Source organism: Procambarus clarkii, chromosome 19, assembly GCF_040958095.1.
Source record: "Procambarus clarkii isolate CNS0578487 chromosome 19, FALCON_Pclarkii_2.0, whole genome shotgun sequence".
Taxonomy (NCBI): domain Eukaryota; kingdom Metazoa; phylum Arthropoda; class Malacostraca; order Decapoda; family Cambaridae; genus Procambarus; species Procambarus clarkii.
In genome coordinates, this window is record NC_091168.1 from 10893634 (window position 1) to 10920158 (window position 26525).

The 26525-nt window shown below is 48.5% G+C and overlaps 1 protein-coding gene across 1 annotated transcript in view; it reads right to left on the bottom strand.

Moving 5' to 3' along the window:
* LOC123757639 (uncharacterized) overlaps positions 1 to 26525 on the bottom strand; it is a 285082-nt gene that overhangs the window by 60349 nt on the left and 198208 nt on the right. Inside the window, 2 exon segments of the mRNA XM_045741479.2 lie at positions 16287 to 16312; positions 16314 to 16392. Coding sequence (XP_045597435.1) covers positions 16287 to 16312; positions 16314 to 16392 — 105 coding nt within the window.

A 26525-nucleotide genomic window follows, 5' to 3' on the forward strand; every position in this document is an offset into this window, starting at 1 on the left:
TCTTTTCAAGACTACCTTACAAACTGATCATTTCCTATAATCTTCTCAATACTACCTTATGCTTTACAAGCTTGGCTACATACAACCTACAAGTACTAAAGCCAAGGGTGAACGTGAGTGCGTTATGTGCAAGCACACAGAACGAAGAAACAGGAAGCGAAAATCTATCTGTACCTGGTGCAACAAGAGTGAAGTCGCGCTGTGTACCATGGACTACTTCATTGATTATTACTCACTTCCGAAGTACTGAGTGTGTAATACAGTGTGTTACTGTGTAAATAGTGTGTGAAACTGTTCATATTGTAATTTTAGTGAATTTTTAACAAGTAATATTGCAACAATAAAGATTTATTGTGGACACATTACTGACACATGTATCACAGTTCCATGGAACATTATGAACGTTCTACTGTATACATATTGTAAAGGACACAAATATGCATCATATACGATAAAAAAAAAACAGCGTTGAATGAAATGAAATGCCATTTTCTGGGTGTGACCGGGAGGCTCCCTGGAGCTTATTAGGCTGATATGCTAATGTCAGACTTTGGCATCAGTCATCTGTATGAAGTTCTGTGGGCCTACCAGGGACTACGAGCCAGAACCTGGCCCCCTCAGAAAAGCATTGGGGAGCAATGGCCTATAGAAACCCCCATGTGATTGGAAGCATTCAATGTCTGCCATCGACTGGGTCTGGCACCCACAAAGATAAGCATCCCAAAACAAACCTCTATTCTGGTGAAAATATTGCTACCAAAAGCTGAATAAGTGGATAGAGCTCCCATAAAAGAAACGAGCAAACAAGCATGACGTCACATGTCACCGCACCGCTGTCTGCACAGCTCCCGCTCTTCCCGGGAGTGGAAAGGGGGAGCCCCAGACCCCCCACGCCGACTATCTACCCGTCAATTCTGAGACTGGATCGCAAAACACATGAAAAACTGCCGACCGGTGGGTGGGAGGGATACCGGGGAGCCTCCGGGTCTCACCAAGAAAATGGCATTTCATTACATTCAATGCTGGTTTTCTGGGGGGGAACCTTGTCGGCTCCCCGTAGCTAACTACCCACAGAGGAATACAATAGGGACTTACCCGGGAGGCGGTCGCTGCTCACTTCTCAGCTCAAAGTCGAGATACCTGGTTGCAACCGCCAACCCAAAGTGACACAGGCCCGACTGGGCCCCTGGAACGTTCACGAGGTAACGAGCAGCCAGGACACTGTTCAACCGCCAAAAGCCCCGCGCCCGAATGTCGGCCCAGGACATGTTGCCTGAGACGGCAGCAAGAGCAGCGCACTCACTTAGATTCAAAAGGTGACACCCCTAGGGTCAACACTTGCATCAGAGGAGCTCCAGCATATTTCAACAATCCTAAGTATTGTAGTACAGGTTGATGATAGTGAGTGGTGTCCTAGAGAACATAAAGGTATAGTGCTTTTGAAAAATAGGTGAGATAACAGGAATGTGCTAAGGGAAGTGAAAAATTGGATGAGAAAAAGTTGCCCTAGTGTTTCCAGTGCAGAGAAGAACATTCAAGATGGCTGCCGGCAAGAGGAAAAACAAAACAGAGCTTGATTTTGCTGGATTCAATGAAGAAAGCATTGATATACCCAGTCTATACAACAAGTTGGTAAAATTAGATACTATAGTGAACTCTCATGTAGAAATAATTAGTATATTGAAAGAAAGTAATGACCATTTGAATAGCAAAGTTTTATGTCTTGAGGGTTTAGTGAAAGATTGTGCAAGAATAAGAATCAGTTGGAAACAAATTGCAAAGCCATGGAAGAAGAAAATAAACTCTTAAAAATAGCTTTGGAAGAAGTTAAAGTAATTTAAACATAAATGACTACAACAGGTTAGGTAAGGAAATTCAACAAGAGAAACAGCTTTTGTCAGCACAGATGGAGGAAGTTACACAGGGAATAGAACAGTGCAAGAAAGATATGCAACTCACTTATGCACAAGTGGCCAAGGAGAAGGAAAAAATTGAAGAAGCAGTAAAGGAAGTCAAACACTGCAGCAACCAAAATAAAACAAACATTAGGCTGGAAGTAAGAAAGGAATTGGCATCTAATCTGAAGTTGGTGCAAAACTCAGTTGATCGGAGTAAGTCCCTGATAATTTTTGGCTGCAAAGAAAAGGCGATAACATCTAGGTCAGAAAGAGCTGTAGAAGAAGCAAAAGTAGTAGATAAAATTGTTGGCCTCGTAGAAGGTCTTACTACCATAGAGAATGTGTGCGACTACAGGAGAATAGGCAGGTACGTAAAAGGGAAAGATCGACCTTTGAGGATCACCCTAAACGGTGCCAAACAGATGGAAGAAGTACTAAGGAATGCTAGAAAATTACAAAGTGATGAGGATGGGAAATTGTGGTCGTTAAGACGAGATCTTTCAAAAGAAGACAGAGAGAAGCTGAAACTGAACCTCGCCGAGGCAAAAACGTTTAAATGAGAGCAGGAATGAAAAAGAAATAAATTCTTTTTTCTACAAAGTGATAGGGGTAGGCAGACCAGTAAAGTGGTACATAAAGGCAAACCAACAAAATCAACAGAGAGAGGGGAAATGAAGAATAAGGAGAGGGGGAACAAGTTCCTGAAGATTGCATACACCAAGATAGATGGAGTAAGATCGAAGATACTGGAGTTAAGTGATGTAATACAGCTGCAGACACCAGACATTGTTGCACTCACAGAGACAAAACTTGAAGATGTTATTTTAAATGAGGTCATATTCCCAAGGGGCTACTCAATTTCGAGACGGGACAGAAAAATTAGGAAAGGCAGTGGCATTGCTGTGCTGGTGAAAGAACACCAAAACGTAAAGGAAATAATGACTGCCAATCCACAAGAACTTGACATAATAGCACTAGAGATCTGCCATGAAGATGATAAACTAATGATCATAAATGCATATAGTCCACCACCAAGCAGCACATGGTCAAAGGAGGAGCTAGATAGTAAACGAGAAGGTCTTATAACAATAATGAGAGAGATTATAGCGAGAGCGGATAACGATAGGTCACGACTGTTGATAGTCGGTGACTTCGACTTAAAATCCAAAGACTGGGAAGCATATGAAGCTAAAACAGAAGATTTTTGGACCTGTAGATTTGTAGACCTCATCCAGGAAACATTCTTATATCAACATGTTAAACAAGCTACGAGGATCAGGGAAGGGGACGTTCCCTCCGTGCTAGATTTGATATTTACCAGGAAGGAGGAAGAGATATTTGACATTCAGTACCTTCCTCCCTTGAGTAAAAGTGACCATGTCTTTTTGGGAATAAAGTATGCAATGCGCTATAAGCTGGAAGAAAATAAGGGGGTTGAAGCAATTGAAAAACCTGACTTCAGGAGAGGACATTATGGCGACCTTAGAAATTTTTTTAGTGAGTATAATTGGACAGACTTGTTACGAGGCAAGGAAGTGAATGAGATGTATGTCAAGTTTTGTGAAATATATGATAAAGGCACAACAAAATTTATACCAAAACAGAGATGCAGAACTAGGAAACAGGATTGGTTCAATAGAAATTGCGAGAGGGCCAGAGACCAAAAGACAACAATGGAGTCAATAAAGGAAGAGGCCAAACCCCCAAACATACCAACGATACAAAGATGCGAGAAACAATTACACAGCAGTGAGGAGAGAGGCAGAAAGAAATTTTGGAAAAGGGATTGCAGACAAATGTAAAACCGAACCAGGTCTATTCTACAAATTTATAAACAACAAATTGCAGGTAAAGGATAATATCCAGAGGTTGAAAATGGGAAATAGATTCACGGAAAATGAAAAGGAAATGTGTGAAACACTAAACAAAAAGTTCCAAAGTGTGTTTGTACAAAATGAAATCTTTAGGGAACCAGACACAATAAGAATTCCAGAGAACAACATAGAGCACATAGAGGTGTCTTAGAGACGAAGTGGGAAAATGGCTCAAGGAGCTAAGTAAGAACAAAGCAGTTGGTCCAGATGGAGTTTCACCATGGGTTCTGAGAGAATGAGCACCTGAGCTCAGCATTCCACTTCAACTGATTTTTCAGGCATCCCTGTGTACAGGAGTTGTAGCTGATGTGTGGAAAAAGGCTAACATAGTGCCAATCTACAAAAGTAGATGCAGGGAAGACCCCCTTAATTATAGACCTGTATCATTGACAAGTGTAATAGTCAAAATATTGGAAAAATAATTAAAACTAAATGGGTAGAACACCTGGAGGAAAACGATATAATATCAGACAGACAGTATGGTTTTCGACCTGGAAGATCCTGTGTAACGAACTTACTAAGTTTTTATGATCGAGCCACAGAGATTTTACAGGAAGGAGATGGTTGGGTTGACTGCATCTATCTGGACCTAAAAAACCAGCGTTGAAAATAATGAAACGCCATTTTCTGGGTGAGCCCCGGAGGCTCCCTGGAGCTTATCGGGCTAATGTATGTTATATTAGACCAGGACATTAGCTAAGGAGTTCAGACCTTCCATGGACCAGTGCCAGAACCTGGCCCCTGCACAGAGGTTTCAGGGTGCAATGGCCCTGGAAAACCCCTTTGTGGTTGGGGTTTTCCTTATCTGCCATCGACCGGGGTTTGGCACCCAGAAAGGCAGGCATAACAAAACAAACCCCACTTGGTAAAAAACTAAAACAAAAATCCATACAGAGAGGTAGAAACTCCTTACAATCACAAGGAAACATGCAAACAAGCAAACATCACACTTTACTGCCGCACCGATCGTCCGTGCAGCCCTCCCCGCCCCGAGAGGGGGAGGGGGGAGCCCCAGACCTACCACGCCGGCTGCCAAGCTTCAGTTCGGAAGCTAAGCTTCACCTAACGCGAAAAAAAACGCCGAATGGTGGGAGGGAGGGTAGCCAGGGAGCCTCCGGGGCTCACCCAGAAAATGGCGTTTCATTACATTCAACGCTGGTTTTCTGTGGGAAGCCCCTACGGCTCCCTGCAGCTTCATACCCAAAGAGTAGGAAAAGAAAGGGCCAATCCGGGAGGCGGCTGCCACAAACTCTGCAACGCAAAGCCGAGACAACCGGTCGCAACCTGCGACCCAAGGCAACAAGAACACACAGGAATAAACGCGCATAAAGAATGGGCGGCCAAGAACCTGTGTGACCCTCAAATTCCTGCGCCCGAATTGAGCCCTAGACGTCGCCAACACAGCAGCAAAAGCTCCAAATGTCTGAACAGCACGGGAGCAAAGACAGTTCGCAGGCTGGAAGAATGAAAAACTCTGCGGATGACCTGGGAGACCCGAGCCCTGAAAACAGGGAACGAGGGGAACCGGATCAACCACAGCGCATCCCCAGACACGGTACGCAGGCAACGGCAAAAAGCACTACCGGACAACACAGGACGCACCCCCGGCCAAACCAATCAAGCATCAATAACCCAAGAACCCCTCCGGAAAGCAGCCGTCTCGACCGTCGCCAGGACGGAGAAAGGCTGCACACGTACAAATCTACCACCAGTACCAAAGAGCAGAAACCTGAACCGAAGGGGCTACCACAAACTCAGGAGAAGATAAGAAGGCACCCTGATCAGGGACCAAGACGGCTCAGGCGACGCATGAGCAGGCCGGAGTTGAAACAAAACACAAGAAAGCGTACGAAACGTCATACTGTCGCCAAGACGAAGCTCGCAGGTGGGACACCGGCAACAAAGCCACCTGAACACCATAGAGATGGTGCTACCCGCGTCAAAATACCAGACGCGAAGAGCCGAGGAGAAGGCCGAACCAGTCACGTACAGGACCGATTCGACCTGCCGAAAGAAGCGGAGCCGCGGGAAAACGCCCCGGGTTCGAACACCTATCAAGCAGCGTCTGAAAATAAGGCTGGGCCGACCACCAAGGAACCATAAGGACTGCTCTCGTGGGAATGGGCTGAAACCGAGCCAGAACCCGAAGCAACAGCTGGACCAGGAGAAGAGGAACAGGTACCCCCACCTCGACCAGTCCTGCCGAAAAGCATCCACCATGAATGCCTCGCAGGTGGGTAAGGGCGCCACATAAAATGAGCGATGCCTAGACCACGCCAACTCGAAAACGTCCACGGCCAGGAGTCCATACGTCCGACAGAGCCAACAAAACGAGTCGGCGACGACTGGCCAATCCGCGAAGAGAGGAATGAACCGAGACAGCTGTCCGCCAGGACGCAGGACACACCGCGGACATGAACCTCATGGTTAGTCAAACCCCGAGAATCCAGCAAGAACTGCCAGAGAACAGTCCGAACAGAGCTGAATGGTAGAGCACCGAGTGACCCAAACCCTCCGAAGTGCAAACCAGACAGCCACGAACTCACGAACCGTGTTGTGAGCCCGACGGACGAACAGACTCCACCATTCCCGGCCGACCTGGTGAGCACTGGTCACAAAGCCCCAGCTGAGAGATGACCTGTCCGTGAACACATCGAGCGAAGGCTCGGGGAGGTGCCAAGGCACGGAACCCCGAAAACCCCAAAGAGGAAGCTGGTGACGTAGCACCAACACAAGATCCCCGGAGGAACAAACCCAACGAATGCAAGAGGTGGAAGGGGAGTCTCCGAAGGAACCAAACAGACGCCGAAGCCAAACTCGACTCAGCGGGCAGACCAGCACGTCGAAGTTCAGACTCCTGCACAACTGCTCAAGCAACCACTGAGCAACCCGGGACCCCCTCAAGTACAGCCGAAGGCGGGACCACAGCCGCAGCAACACTTCTGGAGGGAAAAACAGGGAGTGGCCCAATAGCCCTAAACAAGGCCCAGGTCCGAACCCGGGACGGAAACAGATGGAATGGCCTCCAGATCACCAGGAAACCAAACCCGGCAATCTGGAAAGAACCACACCCCTGGCGAGCAGACAAGCGGACTGACTGGGAGCCCACACCAGCCAGTCGTCGAGGTAGGCCAGACACCGAATCTCAGACTCAGACAGGGCACTAAGATCCGGTAAAGATGCAAAAAAAAATACCCAGTGCCCATTACAAAATAGGGAAGGCAACAAAAAGCAGCAAGCCTGAAGCCCCACCACCAACTGTGCCAGTCCCAGAAAACTGGAGAGGAACATGCCAAGAAGTGACTTGGAGGTCCAGGGCCACCATCCAGGCACCCGGCCCCAACAGAAGCCGGACAGGAGACAACAGTCCTCCTCTGAGGGCATAGAATCCAGAGTGTAGACTGCAGAAGTCCAGAAGAACTGCAGATGCGAAAGGCCCATGACTGCAAGGAGCAGACGGGAACCCCAGAAGGATGGGGCGGATCGACCACGTCCAACGCACCCACGAAGATGACATGACGAAGCGCAGGGTAAGAAGCCAACCCCGCCAGCTCTGAACCCCCCCAAAGGGGGAGAAGCCGTCTACCGACGCCACCAGAGGCCGGAAGAACACCAAAAGCGCCCACCAACAGCGGGACCATGCGAGAGTCAACAGAGCAAGCTGCTCCCCTAGCGCCCCATCAACAGAGAAGGGAACAGAACCCTTTCCAAAAGAAAAAGTACACACATATACACATTATGTATATACACATACATATACATATACACAAACACACAAGATATGTTACACACACATGTGTATACACATGTGCACACAGAAACACACACAGCGTACACATGCACATGCGTACACACACACATACATTGCAAAAGAAAAGTACCAGTCGCCGACCAGTGGGCAGAGAGCACCACGCCGACCAGGCAAAGGAGGCACAAAACTGCATCAAAAGGTGTCAGTGACCCAACAGGCAGCATGACGGAGGTAAAAGTGGCGACTGTCACCCGGAGACAAGGGCACAGCAACCAACGATCCCGTACAAGACGAGTTGGAACCCGGAAGACATTCAATGGTCCCCCGAGTCCAGACAGGGATTTCCAGGGCCCGTAGGCTGACTGCTACGGGAAGCCCGGGCAAGGTGTTGCTAACCGGTTAAGAAACCTAAACATAACAAGAGGGTAGAGGATAGCACTGAAAACCCCTGCGACATGTACAATCACGGGGGCCTAGCAGAGGGCTGCCAAACACTACCAGTGGAACTATAGCCACACTGGGCAGACCCCCACCAAGCATGAAAACAAAAACAAAAGAAAAACCCCGCAAAAGTACACCGTCTCCAGAGACAACAGGAACCGGCCGCTGCTTAGGTGGCAGGTCACGCAACACCTTGACGCCCTAACCAGCACAATACCAATCCCTACCTAGGGCCAAACAAGGGCCCCAAGCCCCAGCTGGCCCTAAGGGCGAGGCAAATGCCGAGCAGCAAAAACCTCTACGGGAACGGTTCCCGAACGCCTCAGGGAAGATAACCCTGTTACGCAAGGGCAGTACTCACAGGGCGCTTAGGGAAGTCAGCCACTAAGCGCATGCAGCCCCGGCACTGATGAGGTACTCCTGGCCACCGCACAACACAACACACGGCAGTGAACGCCACACAAGGCAAACACCGCCTAGGAAACTGAGGCCAGAGAAGCGTCTATCCCGGATGACATTAGCTTAAGAACTGAAGCTTGGCAGCCGGCGCGGTAGGTCCGGGGCTCCCCCCTCCCCCTCTCAGGGCAGGGAGGGTTGCGCGGACGATCGGCGCGGCAGTAAAGTGTGATGTTTGCTTGTTTGCTTGTTTCCTTGTTATTGTAGGGAGTTTCTACCTCTCTGTTCGTTTTTTTGTTTTAGTTTTTACCATGTGGGGTTTGTTTTGTTATGCCTACCTTTCTGGGTGCCTAACCCTGGTCGATGGCAGATAAGGAAAACCCCAACCACAAAGGGGTTTTCCAGAGCCATTGCTCCCTGAAACCTCTCTGAAGGGGCCAGGTTCTGGCGCTGGTCCCTGGTAGGTCTGAACTCCTTAGCTAATGTCCCGGTCTAATATAACATACCCAATAAGCTCCAGGGAGCTGTATGGGCTCCCCACAGAAAAGGCTTTCGACAGAGTTCCACATAAGAGGTTGTTCTGGAAACTGGAACATATTGGAGTGGTGACAGGTAAGCTACTAACATGGATAAAAAATTTCCTACCTGAAAGAAAAATGAGGGCCGTAATCAGAGGCAAGGTATCAGATTGGAGGAATGTCACGAGTGGAGTACCACAGGGTTCAGTTCTTGCACTGGTAATGTTCATTGTCTACATAAACGATCTACCAGTGGGATTACAGAATTACATGAACATGTTTGCTGATGATGCTAAGATAATAGGGAAGATAAGAAACCTAGATAATTGTCATGCCCTTCAAGAAGACCTGGACAAAATAAGTATATGGAGCAATACTTGGCAAATGGAATTTAATGTGAATAAATGCCATGTTATGGAATGTGGAATTGGAGAACATAGACCCCACACAACCTATAAATTATGTGAGAAATCTTTAAAGAATTCTGACAAAGAAAGGGATCTAGGGGTGGTTCTAGATAGAAAACTGTCACCTGAGGACCACATTAAGAACTTTGTGCGAGGAGCCTATGCTACACTTTCTAGCCTCAGAATTGCTTTTAAATACATGGATGGCGAAATACTAAAGAAATTGTTCACGACTTTTATTAGACCAAAGCTGGAATATGCAGCGGTTGTGTGGTGCCCATATCTTAACACTTTCGCGCTCTCCGCAAAGGTCACTCAGCCAACCGAATGTGCGCGCTGCGTTTTTATCGCTTAAGCGTAAAAACAAAAATGTGTATACTCTTTTTACTCTTCTGACCTTAGTTCTCATGCTACGTATTTGATTTTGGTACCAACGTGTTCGCAATAAAATTCTCTAGAAGAACATCAGTAAAAAAAGTCACGAAACGTATAGGGATACCAGCACCAAATAAATAACTACGAAGATGACTCGCCGTGAGCGCCCATCAGCAACAAAATGTTTTTACTCTTGGGATTGTAATCACCTCCACACTTGTTCTACAGCGTTAATTTTGGTATCAATGGACTCGCAATGAAATTCCCAACACGGTGATATGAATATAAGCGTAGAATAATGATGCGGCCCGCCCGCAAGAGTGTGGGAAGTGGTGAAATTGTTACCCGGTATCGGTGACGGGACGACGCACGGCGCTTTGAAAGTTTATACTTATTTCACTCTCATGACATTAATTTTCTATGTACGTCATTCATTTTTGTGTCAATGTGTTCACAATAGAATGTTCTATGTGCCCATAGGTAAAAAATATCAACAAAGCGTAAGTTAGAATAGCGCCATATATAAAACAACGCTGGAACATATCAGTGAGCGTCAAACACACTCGAAATGTTTTTACTTTTGTTATGTTTGTCAAGTTTATACTTGTTGCACACAGTTATTTTTGGTTGTATATTGATCGGAATAAAATTCCCTAAACAGACATATGCATATAATACATGATATGGGGGAAGCATTACCAGTATAAACGGCTAAAGTCACCCACCTGCAACCTGTTTGGGACAAAATACCATTTGATCGAAGTTATCCACACCTTTCATGAACTTATTGTACCATGCAGCCTAGTGGTGAGAAAGAGAGCCTCATAGCGCGCAGTTTGAAACAAACCCAAAGTAAATCGGATAAAAATTGAATTTTATACAAATATTTTAAAAGAGGACTCAACTTTATGTCCACTATGCGTTAGCGTTAGACGAAACGGGACGCGCCGATGCGTCCGGATAGCGCGAAAGTGTTAAGAAGCACATCAACAAACTGGAAAAGGTGCAAAGACATGCTACTAAGTGGTTCCCAGAACTGAAGGGCAAGAGCTATGAGGAGAGGTTAGAGGCATTAATATGCAAAAACTAGGAGATAGAAGAAAAAGAGGCGATATGATCACTACGTTCAAAATAGTAACAGGAATCGATAAAATTGATAGGGAAGAATTCCTGAGACCCGGAACTTCAAGAACAAGAGGTCATAGATTTAAACTAACGAAACAAAGCTGCCGGAGAAATATGCAAAAATTCACTTTTGTAAACAGAGTGGTAGACAGTTGGAACAAGTTATGTGAGGTGGTGGTGGAGGCCAAAACCGACAGTAATTTCAAAGCATTATATGACAAAGAGTGCAGGGAAGACGGGACACCACGAGCGTAGCTCTCATCCTGTAACTACACTTAGGTAATTACTTACGAACGTCATGGGCATGAGGATAGACCAGAATAACCCTGTGGATGACCTGGGAGACCCGCACCCCTGAACAGGGAAGAAGGAAAACCGGGGCAACCCAAAGTGCGTCCCTGGACACAGAGGCTGAGGCACGCAAGTAACGGCGGAGGGCCGCAACTGAACACAAAAATGATGCACCCCCGGCCCGACCAACCAAGCATCCACAACCGAAGGACCCCTCCGGAAAGCAGCAGTCTCAATCACGGCCTGAAAAGAAGTAGACAGCTGCAGACGAACAACCTATCACCATGACCGAATGAGCAGAAAACCGCTGCGCCGGAGGAGAGTATGAAGCCCACCGACTTGACCCCTAGAGGCCAACGCCAAAAGGAAAAGAGCCTCCGAGAAACAATCCCAAACCGAAGTGGCCACAACAAACCGTGAAGAAGAAAATAAAAAAAAGAGCCCTCTATCCAAGACCAGGAAGGCTCAGGCAGCGCACGAGCAGGCCGGAGGTGAACAATGCACAAGACAGCATACGAAACGGCATAGATGTAACACCAATATCCAAAGCAAGCTGAAGCGGCTCCGCCAGCGCCGCAAGATACGAGGCGATAGTATGGGGCAAGATGACGGCCCCGAACCTCCACAAAAGGAGGACAAGACCACGTCAACAAATGCAGCTACCAAAGAAGGGACAGAAGAAAAAGGAAGGACCACCAAAAAAACCCACACTGCCGCCAAGAAGAAACATGCAGGTGGGACACCATGAATGAAACCACTCAAACATTAATAGAAGGCGAGAGACTCGAGGCAGAAACCGAACCAGCCCCGTCATGGGCCAATCGAGCTTAGGAAGAGGCGGAGCCGCGAGAAGATCTCCGGTGCGACCATGGAGCCAGCAGAGCCGGAAACCCAAGCTGGCAGAGGAGATGGAACGCCTGCTGTACAGAAAAAATCTCAACACCAGCGAGTCCACCTGGAGATCGGAGATGACAGCTCTGACGCGAGACTCCAGAGAAGGAACAACATGAGACCGTAAAATGCCAACAGGCAGGGAAGCCAGGAAGGCACAAACAAAACACACAACAATGTGTAGCTAACGGAATGAAAGGTGCAAAGGTATGCCACCAGACCAGTACCCGAACCAAGGAGTACGAGCGACAAGGACAAGATCACCACATTCCAAATTCGCAAAGGAATCGATAGGGTAGAGAAAGACCGATTACGAGACCCCAGGGGCACAGGCACCAGGGGACACCAGTGGAAGGAGAGCCCAATGAGCCAGAGAAACGTTGGAAAGAAGGAAGCAGTGACAGAGTAGGAGCCAAACGGAACGCATGAGGAAGCGATGTGGTGGAGGATGACACCACACACAGGTCCCAGCGGAAACACGATAGAGCCCAGCACAGGAACCCGCACATCAGTGAATGACAGGTGAGAAGCGGGACCAAAAATCCAGAGCTCAACTTCCACAAACACAACTAGGGAAGAACAACTAGGGAAGCACAGAGAAACCAATGTATACGAAAGGGCAAAGGCAGGCACTGGAAGACGGGCCAAACAAAACCCCACAACGAATCCCCAACACACAACCACAGTAAGAAAACTGCAGCAAAATGTCACCTCATAACATCCTGACACAGTAATATTTACCCCAAAACATACACCCCCACGATCGTACCTCGTAACCTGGTGGAGGTAGGGGCCCCTGTGCCGGACTCAAGCATGGGCTGTGCATGCATAAGAGTGGGACTGGATGGGTATAAATAGGAGCTGCCTCATAAAGCTCAAGAGGCCTGCTGCAGTCACCTGTGTTCCGATGTTCGTATATTCGTAGCCAAAAACTACAAACCAGCGCCTGGTTGAAAGAGACACCAGACCGCAGAAACTCACCTGCAGAACGTAGGCACGAACGTGTCACGACACAACGTATCCAAGAAGATGTCGGGAGCAATGCCAGTGAAAGAAGGCAAAGCCGCACATACAGGAGAGGAGTAAGGGAGAGGCGAAGGAGGAGCCCCACACCCATACGCAGGGAAAAGCCGGCATTCTCCCCATAGCGGCAATCCAGAACACCCCCAGTAGCCACAGGGCACGGACTGGATAATAAAGAGGAGCGAGAGGCGAAGCACTTGAGAGAAAAGGACGCAGAACACCAGCACACGTTCACACTGGCCACATCAAAACCAACTACCACGGCGCATGCGCAGGCAGGGATGCCAGATGCGGGTCGCAAGAAGTCGCTAGCCGATAAAAGAAAAACCCAAAATTGACTAGAAAACTAGACAAAATAGTGTTGTTAACGATTGAATCCCTTTTCAAAGCACACAAGGCAGCCGTGAACAGTAGACGAAAAGAGCAGTAAGGAGCAAAACATACATAGCATAGCCCTTCTGTGGCTACAAGAAGACCAATCTGGCAACTCTGTGCAGTGCAGGACAGTGCACGAAGAGAAGAAACAATCATGAAAGAACGAAACAGGACTGAAAACCGAGAAAAGCACGGAGGACCAACAAGCCCGAGAAAGGAACGGAGGGGAGCCACATTGGAAGACAACAGACGTTCCAATAATACGGGATAAAAACCTTCCCGAACCTTCGAAAACAAAGAGATGCAAGCGTAAAACCCGAAGGCACAGAAGGCTCAGTCGCACTTGAGACCAAAAGTCATGTAGAACCTTGAGAAAAGGGGAACATGATGGGGAAGGCCCATCACAAGAAGAAGGGTGAAGAAACGTATCCACCGACAGGACAGAACCAATGGATCCAAGGGACAAGGAACCGAACCCGGGGAGGGGTCGACTCCCAACAACATGGACGAAGAGGGAAGAAAAACCCCACTCCTCATAACCGCAAACCCTGCCCAGAGGGTAGAAAAATCCAGGCAGGGTCCAACGGGATACGAGGTCCCCCAAGTCAGCCCCTCACCAGCCCCGGGAACCCACAAGGCAGGTCCTGGGGCTGAGCCATCCCCCTAAAGCCCCAGCCACACAAGGAAAGCTGGGAAAACTGGACAAGCACTAAGGAAGGGAGCCTACTGGCAGACTCATACAACACGGCTGGAGGAACAGGTTCAAATGCCCCCGTCGGTACCCCGGAAGGAGAAGTCCCCCCAAGACCTCCTGAGTCTCAAGACCACCGAAGCCCCGTCCCGACTCCGAACCCACAGACGATAAGGATCCGGATGCAGGGAGGGAGGGAAGCGCCAAGTCAGCTTATGTAAGCTCCGGGGAGCCTCCCGGTCACACCCAGAAAATGGCATTTCATTACATTCAACACTGGTGTTTTTTATCGTATATGATGCCCATATTTGTGTCCTTTACAATATGTATACAGTAGAATGTTCATAATGTTCCCCCATAACCGGGAAAAACAAGGGGGAGCAGAAGGAAACAAAACGGAAGCAACCAACACCCCCTAAGCCCCGACACACCAACGAAAACGGGGCAGCCTCAGGGCTTCCGGGGAGCAAACTACCTAGCGTGTTGTCACCAACAAAACGCAATGTGCAACGCCTGTGCTGCCTGTACCCGCATAGTCCACATAAGACTGGATAACCGAGTCGCAAACAAGCAACAAAACTCGTTAGACTCCGGGCCGTAGGTGCCACCGACCCCACAGGCAGCAGACGGAGGCAAAGACAGTGAGAGTTACCCTGAGACAAGGAGACCGAGCAACCCTCGAACTTGCACAAAACGAGGGAAGATTCCGGGGTCACATCCATCGAACCCACGCATCCCCGTGGGGATTCCCAGGGCCCCAAGACAGAATCACGCTCAGGGAAGCTCAGACAGGGTACTGCTAACCAGCACCCAAGTTTACCAAACAACTTTCTAAGAACTTAACCCCCCTGGGATGTGTACACTCATGAGGACCTAGCAAGGGAAACCACCAGAAGAAGGAAAAGTACTCAGTACACAGGGGGCAAGAACCAAGGCAGACCCCCATCAGGCAGACAAACAAAAAGAAAAAGAAAACCCCGCAAGAGGGCAGCGTACCCAAGCGGAACAGAGCCAACCGCAATGATTAGTGGAAACAAGCTGTGCAGTACCCCGCGCCCCTACCAGCGCAAAACTGCCCCTCACCCTAAGGCGAACAAGGGAGACAGAAAACCATAGTACACAAACGGCAGCTGAAAACCAAGCAGTAAACGGCCTAGCAGAGGCAGAATCCAAGGAACTTGGGGAAGGTAACACCCCAAGTCCCAAGGGCAGTACTTACAAGACACCTATGGAAGGAAACCCCTAGGCACATGCAGCCCGAGTACTGGAGAATCACTCTTGGCTCACGCACCACCTAGCAGTCACCACACACACTAGGTACAGTGCTGAAACAACCACTGGAGCCAGGGCGGTGTTGCGCAGACAGCAGCGCGGCGATGTGTCATGTCATGCTTGTTTGCTTGTTTCTTTTAGGGGAGTTCTATCCACTTGTTCGGCTTTTGGTAGTAATATTTTCACCAGAATAGAGGTTGGTTTTGGAATGCTTACCTTTCTGGGTGCCAGACCCCAGTCGATGACAGACATAGAATGCTTTCAACCACACAGGGGGTTTCTATAGGCCACTGCTCCCAATGCCTCTCTGAGGGGGCCAGGTTCTGGCTCGTGGTCCCTGGTAGGCCCACAGAACTCCATACACATGACTGATGCCAAAGTCTGACATTAGCATATCAGCCTAGTGAGCTCTGGGGAGCTGATGGGGCTTCCCCACAAAAAAAAAAAAATAAATAAAACCGCATTGGAAATACATAGAACAAATAATTGAATATATATTTGTGGCAACACGCAGTGCTTGAATGACCCGTGCGACCGTGTCTGGGCGTGTCACACATGGGCGACCAGCCCCTGATGACAGTCACAGCGCACCTTGTCCACTGTCCTCACAGCCAAAGTAAGTGGAATTTGGTATTTATTTTTACATAGACATGTTCAGGGAAGGGAATTTATCATTTTACAAAGAAAAAAGAATTTTGGGGAATGCTTGATTTCATGCGCACAGGGGGAATGTCACAATAAATTCGGCGCATCACAGTGGTTAAAGATGCAAGGGAGTCACTGGAGAAAAAATAAAGCTTGGATTGGCCAACAGATGGAATACTAGAGACAACTTTAAGATAATTAACTAACTGGGATAGAATCCCTTACTCTAACTCATTTACTGCAACATTAAAGTATGATTTGTTCATTAAGATTCACTCCCCACTAATTATAATAACTGGTTGTTGACACTCACCTTTCTTCAACTGGAGGCCATTTTAAGGTATTTATCACATTGGCTGAGGAGGAAATCAGCAAACTTCAAAACAACATCAAAGTATCTAGAAGCCTTCACTTTAAACCTGCAGATAAAGTAATGTTAAATAATATTATCAGCATGTAATATCCTGTTCAAAATAGGGTACAGCAAAACTGTTAGAAAAAATCTTGCAAGAGCAAAATGCTCCCAAAACCATCATAGAATGTAACAAAATGCATCTTTCTGGCTGGACCTTGGTTGTTGTCTATGTCTGGCTGGACCTTGGTTGTTGTCTATGTCTGGCTGGACCTTGGTTGTTGTCTATGTCTAGTTGGACACAGATAGCTCAACCGGAGAGAAGAGGTAAATGAACCCTAAATCTCAACTAGACCAGCTGAAAACAATCCACCATGAGAGCAATATAATGAGGGTAATAGAGCCATGGAAGCCAGAAGCCAGTGATTCCATGTTGACATGAAGAGGTGACCGTCTAGCAGGGCCAAAGGAAGGACACATTGTCGACAGTCCACATGGAAATGGAACAAAAACAATAAAGACTATTTATGAGAATGTTGGACTCAACGAACAAGTGAACTGCACACAGAATTAAATCCCAAGAATCAAATTATGAGAATACAACAGCTGAGCTTCCTGCAGAGGTCAGCTCCAAAGAGGAAGAACTGTAGTGACCAGTGGTGCAGTGTTGCCGGATCTCGCTGGAGCGCCCCTCCGGCACCTCTGCAAGTGGATGATTGAATTGGGGAAAGGGAGAGGATGAGGGGAAAGGGAGAGGATGGCTTGTGGGTGATAGTTGATCATGGCAGATAAATATTAGTATTACATCACTAATAAGTTAATAATGTTTAATATTTCTTCGTTTTTTTTTAAAGACCCAATAATATTTAAATTTTACCTGAAATGTGAAAGTGATAAGGAAGGTAATCCCCATTTCATGTTCTTAAAACTAATTGAACTACCTGATCAGAAAGCAGAAACTATTGCTAGGCATCTATTGAGCTGTCTCAATTATCATGGGTTTGATGACTTATATTTGAAACAGAACCTTGTAACATTTGCTAGTGATGGGGCAAGTGTCATGCTTGGTGTCAAATCTGATGTTGCAACCATTCTCATGGAACATTACTATGATATAATAATCTGGCACTGTCTTAATCACAGATTAGAGTTTGCAGTAGGTGATTCAGTGAGAGAAGTTCATGGAATAATTAATTTTCAAGCATTTATGGACAAATTGTACTCGGTTTACAGTCAGTTGATCACCTCTAAATCAAAAGGAACTACCTGTATCTGAATGTGCCTCTCAACTTGAACAACGGATGTACAAAAACCAGCGTTGAATGTAATGAAACGCCATTTTCTGGGTGAGACCCGGAGGCTCCCCGGAGCTTTACCGGCTGATATGCTAATGTCAGACTTTGGCATCAGTCATGTGTATGGAGTTCTAGGGCCTACCGGGGACCATGGCCAGAACCTGGCCCCTTCAGAGAGGCAAGGGGAGCAATGGCCTATAGAAACCCCCGTGTGGTAGGAAGCATTCTATGTCTGCCATTGACCTGGGTCAAGCATCCAGAAAGGTAAGCATTCCAAAACAAACCCTATTCTGGTGAAAATTGCTACCTAAAGCCGAACTAGTGGATAGAACTCTTCAACAGAAAACAAGGAAACTAGTATGACGTCATACGTCACCGCGCCGCTGTCTGCGCATCACCCCCTCCCCGGGAGGGGGAAGGGGGAGCCCCAGACCTCCCACACCGGCTATCCACCCATCAATTCTGTGGCTGGATGTCAAAACACGCGAAAAACCGCCGACCGGAAGGGAGGGAGGGTTGCCGGGCAGCCTCCGGGTCTCACCCAAAAAATGGCGTTTCATTACATTCAACGCTGGTTTTCTGGGGGGAGGCCCGTTGGCTCCCAGGAGCTAACTACCCACAGAGGAAGGTCAAAGGGACAGAACCGGGAGGCGGACACCACGCACCCCCCACGGAGGCGAGACAACCGGCAGCAAACGCCAACCCAAGGCGCCACAGCCCCGAAAAGTCCCGGGAACAACACGAGAACAACGAGCAGCAAGGCCCCCGCACGAACACCAAAAATCCATGCCCGAAAGACCGCAAGGCCACGTCGCCCAGACGGCAGCAAGAGCAGCGAAGCCACGAACGCCACAGGCATGAGGGAAGAACACAGGAAGCTTAGCCGCAAGAACACGGCTGACCATCCGGGACATCCGGGGGAGCCGGTCGGCCGAGCGGACAGCACGCTGCACTTATGATCCTGTGGTCCTGGGTTCGATCCCAGGCGCCGGCGAGAAACAATGGGCAGAGTTTCTTTCACCCTATGCCTCTGTTACCTAGCAGTAAAATAGGTACCTGGGTGTTAGTCAGCTGTCACGGGCTGCTTCCTGGGGGTGGAGGCCTGGTCGAGGACCGGGCCGCGGGGACACTAAAAAAAAAGCCCCGAAATCATCTCAAGATAACCTCAAGATAACACCATCACCCGCGAACCGGGAAGAACAGAACCGGATCAACGCAAAACGCGCTCCGGACCCCAAACTCCATGGCACGCGAAACAACAGTGGAGGGCCGCCACTGAACACAAAACACGACACACCCCCGGCCCGACCAACGAAGCACCAACAAACCCTGGACCCCTCCAGAACGCAGCAGCCCCACCCCGCGCCAGAAAAGATGGAGACTGCTGCCACCGAACAACCACAACGCTAAAACCGAAGGAGCAAGAAAACTCGGCGACTCGACCCCCAGAGGCAAAGGCCAAAAGGAAAGAGCTGACGAAAAAACACACCAGAACCGAAGGGGCACTATCAACCGAGGAGAAGACAGAGCACGCTGACCAGAGACCAGGATGGTGCAAGCGGCGCACGAACAGGCCGGAGGTGAAACGACGCACAAGACAGCTTACTAACGGTGCAGAAGCAACACCAAGACCGAAAGCAAGCTGAAGCGGCTCCGCCCACGCCGCACGAAAAGAGGCGACAGTATGTGGCAAGACGACGGCCCCCAACCCCCACCAGAAAACCAAGCTGAGAGTAAACCAAGCTAACAAGAGTAACCACCTAAGAAGGGACAGGAAAAGGAAGGACCGCCAAAATACCCCATACTGCCGCCAAGAGTAGCACGCAGGTGGGACACCTACCACGAAGCCACCCGACCACCAACCGGAGGCGAGACCGCGAGGCAGAACATAAGCAGCCCCGACAAGGCCCCTCCGAGCCCAGGAAAATGCGGAGCCGCGGGAAGATGTCGGGCGCGACCACCGAAACCCAGGCGGCACAAGGAGATGGAACGTCTGCCGATGGAACGAATGGGCCGGAACTGCTTATACGAAAACAGGCTAGTGTGCCCTGGAAGTCCACGAACGAACCAGCAAGAAGGCTTATGTTCGCAAGTAGGTCGTGTAACAAGCACAGACCTCTGATGGTAATACAGTGTTCCCCAATTGTGCCAATAGCACCACTGCACTCCACTGGTACTATCCCGCAAGTTCTACCAGATAGGCGGGACCCAAGAGCCAGAGCTCAAACCCTGCAAGCACAGCCAGGAGCCTTACCAGGTGAGTACAGATACAACCCTACAACCCCCACACCCCTCAACATTAAAAAAGGTGGGTCCCCTGTAATGACTCCAGCATGGGTTGGACATGCACATGAGGGGGACAGGAAGGGTTGAAAAAGGGACAGTCACTGGTGTGCGAACGGTCTCAGTCGTACAAAAATATACCTAAATAAAGACAGGTATATAAACAACACCGCATCCAGCGCCCGGCCAAAAGACGCCAGACCGCAGAAACTCACCTGGCGAATGGTGGCACGAACTTGACACCAGAAGTGCCCAGAAGAACCTGGGAGCACAGCCAGGTGAAGACGCCAGAGCCGGACCGTGCTGGACCCGCAGGAGAGCAGGGAGAGGCAAAGGAGGCGGTCCACACCCATGACACAGGGAAAACCGCGGTGTCCTCCCCACAACTGGGAACCAGGACACCCCCGGAGCGAAGGGGCACATACCGCAGCCAGGGAGAAGAACGAGAGGCGAAGCACGGTAGCAAAAAGAGTGCAAAACACCAGCACTGAAACACCGCCCAGACCAAAACAAACTCCACGGCGCATGTGCATAACACACTGGCCGAACCGCACACCCTCTCTGCGGGAAGGCACCAACCAGGACTGCTGCACGAGAAAAGTAGCCAAAAGAGGAAGGAGGAACAATAAAACTGGCCAAAGAAGCAAAGAGCCCAAAAAGGAACCCAACCGGGCGACAAGTAGCAAAACAGGGCGAGAAGTAGCCCAACAGGGCAACAAGTAGCCCAACAGAGCTACAAGTAGCCCAACCGGCTCACAAGTAGCTCAACCGAGCCACAAGTAGCCCAAAACGGCGACAAGGACGAGGAGCCGACAGACGTTCCAATAATGCGGGAAGTAGCGAAAACCTTCCCGAACCCTCGAGAACACAGAAGCCAACACTAGTCCCGAAGGCACACGAAGGCGCAGGCGCACCCGAGATCAGAAGTCATGTAGAACCCCATCGAACGGGGAAACATGACGAAAACACCGTCCCAAAAAAGGGTGGGAGGAAACATCCACCCACAGAATGGAACCAACCAACTCAAAGGCCAAGGAACCGAGCCCGGGGAGGGGCCGACGCCCAACAGCACGTACGGCGAGTGGGGAGGAAAGACCCCACTCCGCGTAACCACAATCCCCGCCTAGAGGGGGATAAAAAAAACCCACGGGGTCCAACGGGGCCAAGGCCCCCCAAGTCGAGACAGGTCCAAGGGAGACAGAACAAGGGAGACAGAACACCCGAGCACACAAAGAGCGGCCGAAAACCAAGCAGTAAACCGCCAAGCAGGGGCAGGACTCAAGGGCAGTACTTACAGGGCACCTAGGGAAGGGAATCCTAGGCGCATGCAGCCCGAGTATTGGAGAATCACTCCCGGCTCACGCACCACCTAGAAAACAGACACCACACTCTAGGTACAGTGCTGAAACAACCACTGGAGCCGGAGCACATAACTGGTGCCTATAGCATCAGCCGAAGAACTGATGGGTGGATAGCCGGCGTGGGAGGTCTGGGGCTCACCGTTCCCCCTCCCGGGGAGGGGGGAGCTGCGCAGACAGCGGCGCAGTGACGTATGACGTCATACTAGTTTCCTTGTTTTCTGTTGAAGAGTTCTATTCTCTAGTTCGGCTTTGGGTAGCAATTTTCACCAGAATAGGGGTTTGTTTTGGAATGCTTACCTTTCTGGATGCTTGACCCGGTCGATGGCAGACATAGAATGCTTCCTACCACACGGGGGTTTCTATAGGCCATTGCTCCCATTGCCTCTCTGAGGGGGCCAGGTTCTGGCCGTGGTCCCCGGTAGGCCCTAGAACTCCATACACATGACTGATGCCAAAGTCTGACATTAGCATATCAGCCGGTAAAGCTCCGGGGAGTCGACGGGGCTTCCCCCAGAAATAGGCCGTGTTCTGAGCACCAGGTGGGTGACCAGCTCCGTTTGAAAAGTTTCAGCAGTGTGGAAACATTATGAAGCACTTTGTTTTCATTTTGAAAAAGCAGTGAAAGATGAAACAAGATTTGGAAGTGATAGAAAAACCTATGAAAGTCCGTTGAAAAAGCTAACTTCAGAACAGTTTCTTCAACAGAGTTCCACATAAGAGGTTGTTCTGGAAAATGGAAAATATTGGAGGGGTGACAGGTATGCTTCTAACATGGATGAAAAATTTTCTGACTGACAGAAAAATGAGGGCAGTGATCAGAGGCAATGTATCGGACTGGAGAAATGTCACAAGTGGAGTAACACAGGGTTCAGTTCTTGCACCAGTGATGTTTATTGTCTACATAAATGATCTACCAGTTGGTATACAGAATTATATGAACATGTTTGCTGATGATGCTAAGATAATAGGAAGGATAAGAAACTTAAATGATTGTCATGCCCTTCAAGATGACCTGGACAAAATAAGTATATGGAGCACCACTTAGCAAATGGAATTTAATGTTAATAAATGCCATGTTCTGGAATGTGGAATAGGAGAACATAGACCCCACACAACCTATATATTATGTGAGAAATCTTTAAAAGAATTCTGATAAAGAAAGAGATCTAGGGGTGGTTCTAGATAGAAAACGATTCTTAAACGATTCTTCGCGGCAGGTTAAATGATTCTTCGCGGCAGGGGATCGTATTCCAGGGACCTGCCCGAAACGCTACGCGTACTAGTGACTGTACAAGAATGTAACAACTCTTGTATATATCTAAAAAAAAAAAAAAAAAAAAAAACTATCACCTGAGGACCACATAAAGAATATTGTGCGAGGAGCCTATGCCACGCTTTTTAACTTCAGAATTGCCTTTAAATACATGGATGGCGATATATTAAAGAAATTGTTCACGACTTTTGTTAGGCCAAAGCTAGAATATGCAGCAGTTGTGTGGTGCCCATATCTTAAGAAGCACATCAACAAACTGGAAAAGGTGCAAAGACATGCTACTAAGTGGCTCCCAGAACTGAAGGGCAAGAGCTACGAGGAGAGGTTAGAGGCATTATATATGCCAAAACTAGAAGACAGAAGAAAAAGAGGTGATATGATCACTACATACAAAATAGTAACAGGAATTGATCAAATTGATAGGGAAGATTTCCTGAGACCTGGAACTTTAAAAACAAGAGGTCATAGATTTAAACTAGCTAAACACAGATGCCGAAGAAATATAAAAAAATTCACTTTCGCAAACAGAGTGGTAGACAGTTGGAACAAATTAGGTGAGAAGGTGGTGGAGGCCAAGACCGTCAGTAGTTTCAAAGCTTTATATGACAAAGAGTGCTGGGAAGACGGGACAGCACGAGCGTAGCTCTCATCCTGTAACTACACTTAGGTAATTACGATACAAGGTGACAGTATTCGGCATAAGATGACGGTCCTGGAACAACCACGAGAGAAAGGACAACACCACTTGAACTGAAAGCGCAGTACAACGATGAAGAGTCAAAAAGAAACGGAAAGACCTCCAGGAAACTTCATACTGCCGCCAAGACGAAGCCCATAGGTGGGACACGATCAATAAAGCCACCTGATCACCATATAAATGGTGATAAACTCGAGTCAAAAATACCAAATGTGAAGACTCGAGGAGAAGAGCGAACCAGTCTCGTAACAGACAGGGCTGATCTTCTAAAAGAGGCGGAGCCATGGAAAAACCTCCGAGTTTGGACACCGGGCAAGCAGTGCCTGAAACAATGGCTGGGTTTCTTCATACTGAAACGTCTGGAAACTGTTTCTTCTGGAAACCTCATACAGTACAACCTCGATTCAACGTACCCCGATTCAACGAATCTCCGGCTAGTTCGCACACTTTTCAGGCCGAATTTACTCACCCGGTTCGACGAACAATGGTTCGCCGAAGCGAGGGATGTTCGGATTTGCTTACGATGTCCAGACAGAGTTCACAGACTGGTGGAAAACTTTCCCATTCTATAACAGATTACAATCAATAATTCTCTCATATGACAAGTTGGATCACACAAGTGGATCACACAAGTGGACCACACAAATGGACCACACATGTGGACCACAAGTGGTCCACAAGCTTACGATTTTGGGACAGAGTTCACAGAGTGGTGGAAAACTTTCTCATTCTATCACAGATTACAATTAATAATTCCTTCATAAGAAGTTGGATCACACAATTGAACCATATGAACCAAACACCAGCCAAAATGGTCCACACAAACACCAGCCAAAATGGTCCACACAAACACCAGCCAGTGATCCACACAAGTGAACAACTGAGTTTCCATGATTTTCGTTCACTGATTTGGGGCACACGTATCTTTGTACATTAATTTAAAGGATGAAGCGTGATTACCTAGCTACATGTGGTAAAATCTCCTTATAGACATTTTCTGTGATGAAACAAGATGAGTGAGGGTGGACAGATAAGAGAATACTATACTGTAAACCTCACTTTACAGTGAGGTTTCACTCACTTTCGTCTGTGTGTCGTCATAGTTCAGTGACCCATGACTTTTGAAAGTTTCATATTAATAAATAATTTCTAAAACCAGTGTTTTAATTGCTTTTTATTATCCTAATTAAACTAAACTAAATAAAACCGAAAATATGCTGTAACATGATAGACATCTGCTCTTTGAGAAATTACTGTATGTTATTGGAACAACTCTAGCGTGAGTGGACGGGTCTAATCCCTGTACACACACCATGCTTGTTTCATCCCTCCCTCCCTCCCTCCCCTCCCTCCCTCCCTCTCTCCCCCTCCCTCCCTCTCTCTCTCTCTCCCCCCCTCTCTCTCTCTCTCTCCCCCTCTCTCTCTCTCTCTCTCCCCCCCCCCTCTCTCTCTCTCTCCCCCCTCTCCCTCTCTCTCTCTCCCTCTCTCCCCCTCTCTCTCCCCCTTCTCCCTCTCTCTCCCTTTCTCTCTCTCTCTCTCTCTCTCTCTCTCTCTCTCTCTCTCTCTCTCTCTCTCTCTCTCTCTCTCTCTCTCTCTCTCTCTCTCTCTCTCTCCATCCATCCATCCCCCTCCCTCCATCCATCCCCTCCATCCATCCATCCATCCCCTCCCTCCCTCCATCCATCCCCTCCCTCCATCCATCCATCCATCCATCCCCTCCCTCCATCCATCCATCCATCCATCCCCTCCCTCCATCCATCCATCCATCCATCCCCTCCCTCCATCCATCCATCCATCCATCCCCTCCCTCCATCCATCCATCCATCCATCCATCCCCTCCCTCCATCCATCCATCCATCCCCTCCCTCCATCCATCCATCCATCCCCTCCCTCCATCCATCCCCTCCATCCATCCATCCATCCCCTCCATCCATCCATCCATCCCCTCCATCCATCCATCCCCTCCCTCCATCCATCCATCCCCTCCCTCCCACCATCCATCCATCCATCCCCTCCCTCCATCCATCCATCCCCTCCCTCCCTCCATCCATCCCCTCCCTCCCTCCATCCATCCATCCATCCATCCCCTCCCTCCATCCATCCATCCATCCATCCATCCATCCCCTCCCTCCCACCATCTATCCATCCATCCCCTCCCTCCATCCATCCATCCATCCCCTCCCTCCATCCATCCATCCCCTCCCTCCCTCCATCCATCCATCCATCCATCCCCTCCCTCCATCCATCCATCCATCCCCTCCCTCCATCCATCCATCCATCCCCTCCCTCCATCCATCCATCCATCCCCTCCATCCATCCCCTCCCTCCATCCATCCATCCATCCATCCATCCATCCATCCATCCATCCATCCATCCATCCCCTCCCTCCATCCATCCATCCATCCCCCCTCCCTCCATCCATCCACTCCCTCCCTCCATCCATCCAACCATCCATCCATCCCCTCCCTCCATCCCCTTTCTCCCTCCATCCATCCAGAATTGAAGAAACAAATCAAGTTAAAAAAAAAAAGTTAACTGGGTCAGAGTTAGGGTTATCAGCGAGTCGGTCCCTTCACTACCACCGACACACCTCCCCCCCCCACCCCTACAGCCCATACACACACACACACCCTCAAATCATCCATCCTTCCATCCTACCATCAATCCATCTCCATCCTCTCCTTCCCTGCCTCCCTCCGTGCCTGTCTCCCTCCGTGCCTGCCTCCCTCCCTGCCTCTCCCTCACAAGCTCTGCCTGCCCACCTCCCTCCCAACCTCCCACTGATTTGTGGCAGACGTATCTTTGTAAATTAATTTAAAGGCTGAAGCGTGATTAGCTAGCTACATGTCGTAAAATCTCCTTATAGACATTTTCTGTGATAAAACAAGGTGAGTGAGGGTGGACAGATAAGGGAATACTGTTCTGTAAACCTCACTTGGTTTTCCTTCGTCTGTGTCGTTATAGTTCAGTGACCCATGACTTTGAAAGTTTCAGACTAATAAATAATTTCTAAAACCAATGCTTTAATAGCTTTTTATTATCCTAATTAAACTAAACTAAATAAAACCAAAAATATACTGTAATATGATAGACATCTGCTATTTGAGAAATTATTTGTTATTGGAACAACTCCAGCGTGAGCAAGTGGACGGGTCTAATCCCTGTACACACACACCATGCGTTTCTCGTTTCAATTCGTCGCCACAGTTCAGTGACTACGGCTTCGAAATAATAAAATTAATAAATCATTTAATCAATGGTCATTTAACAGATGATGAGATTATACAAAAT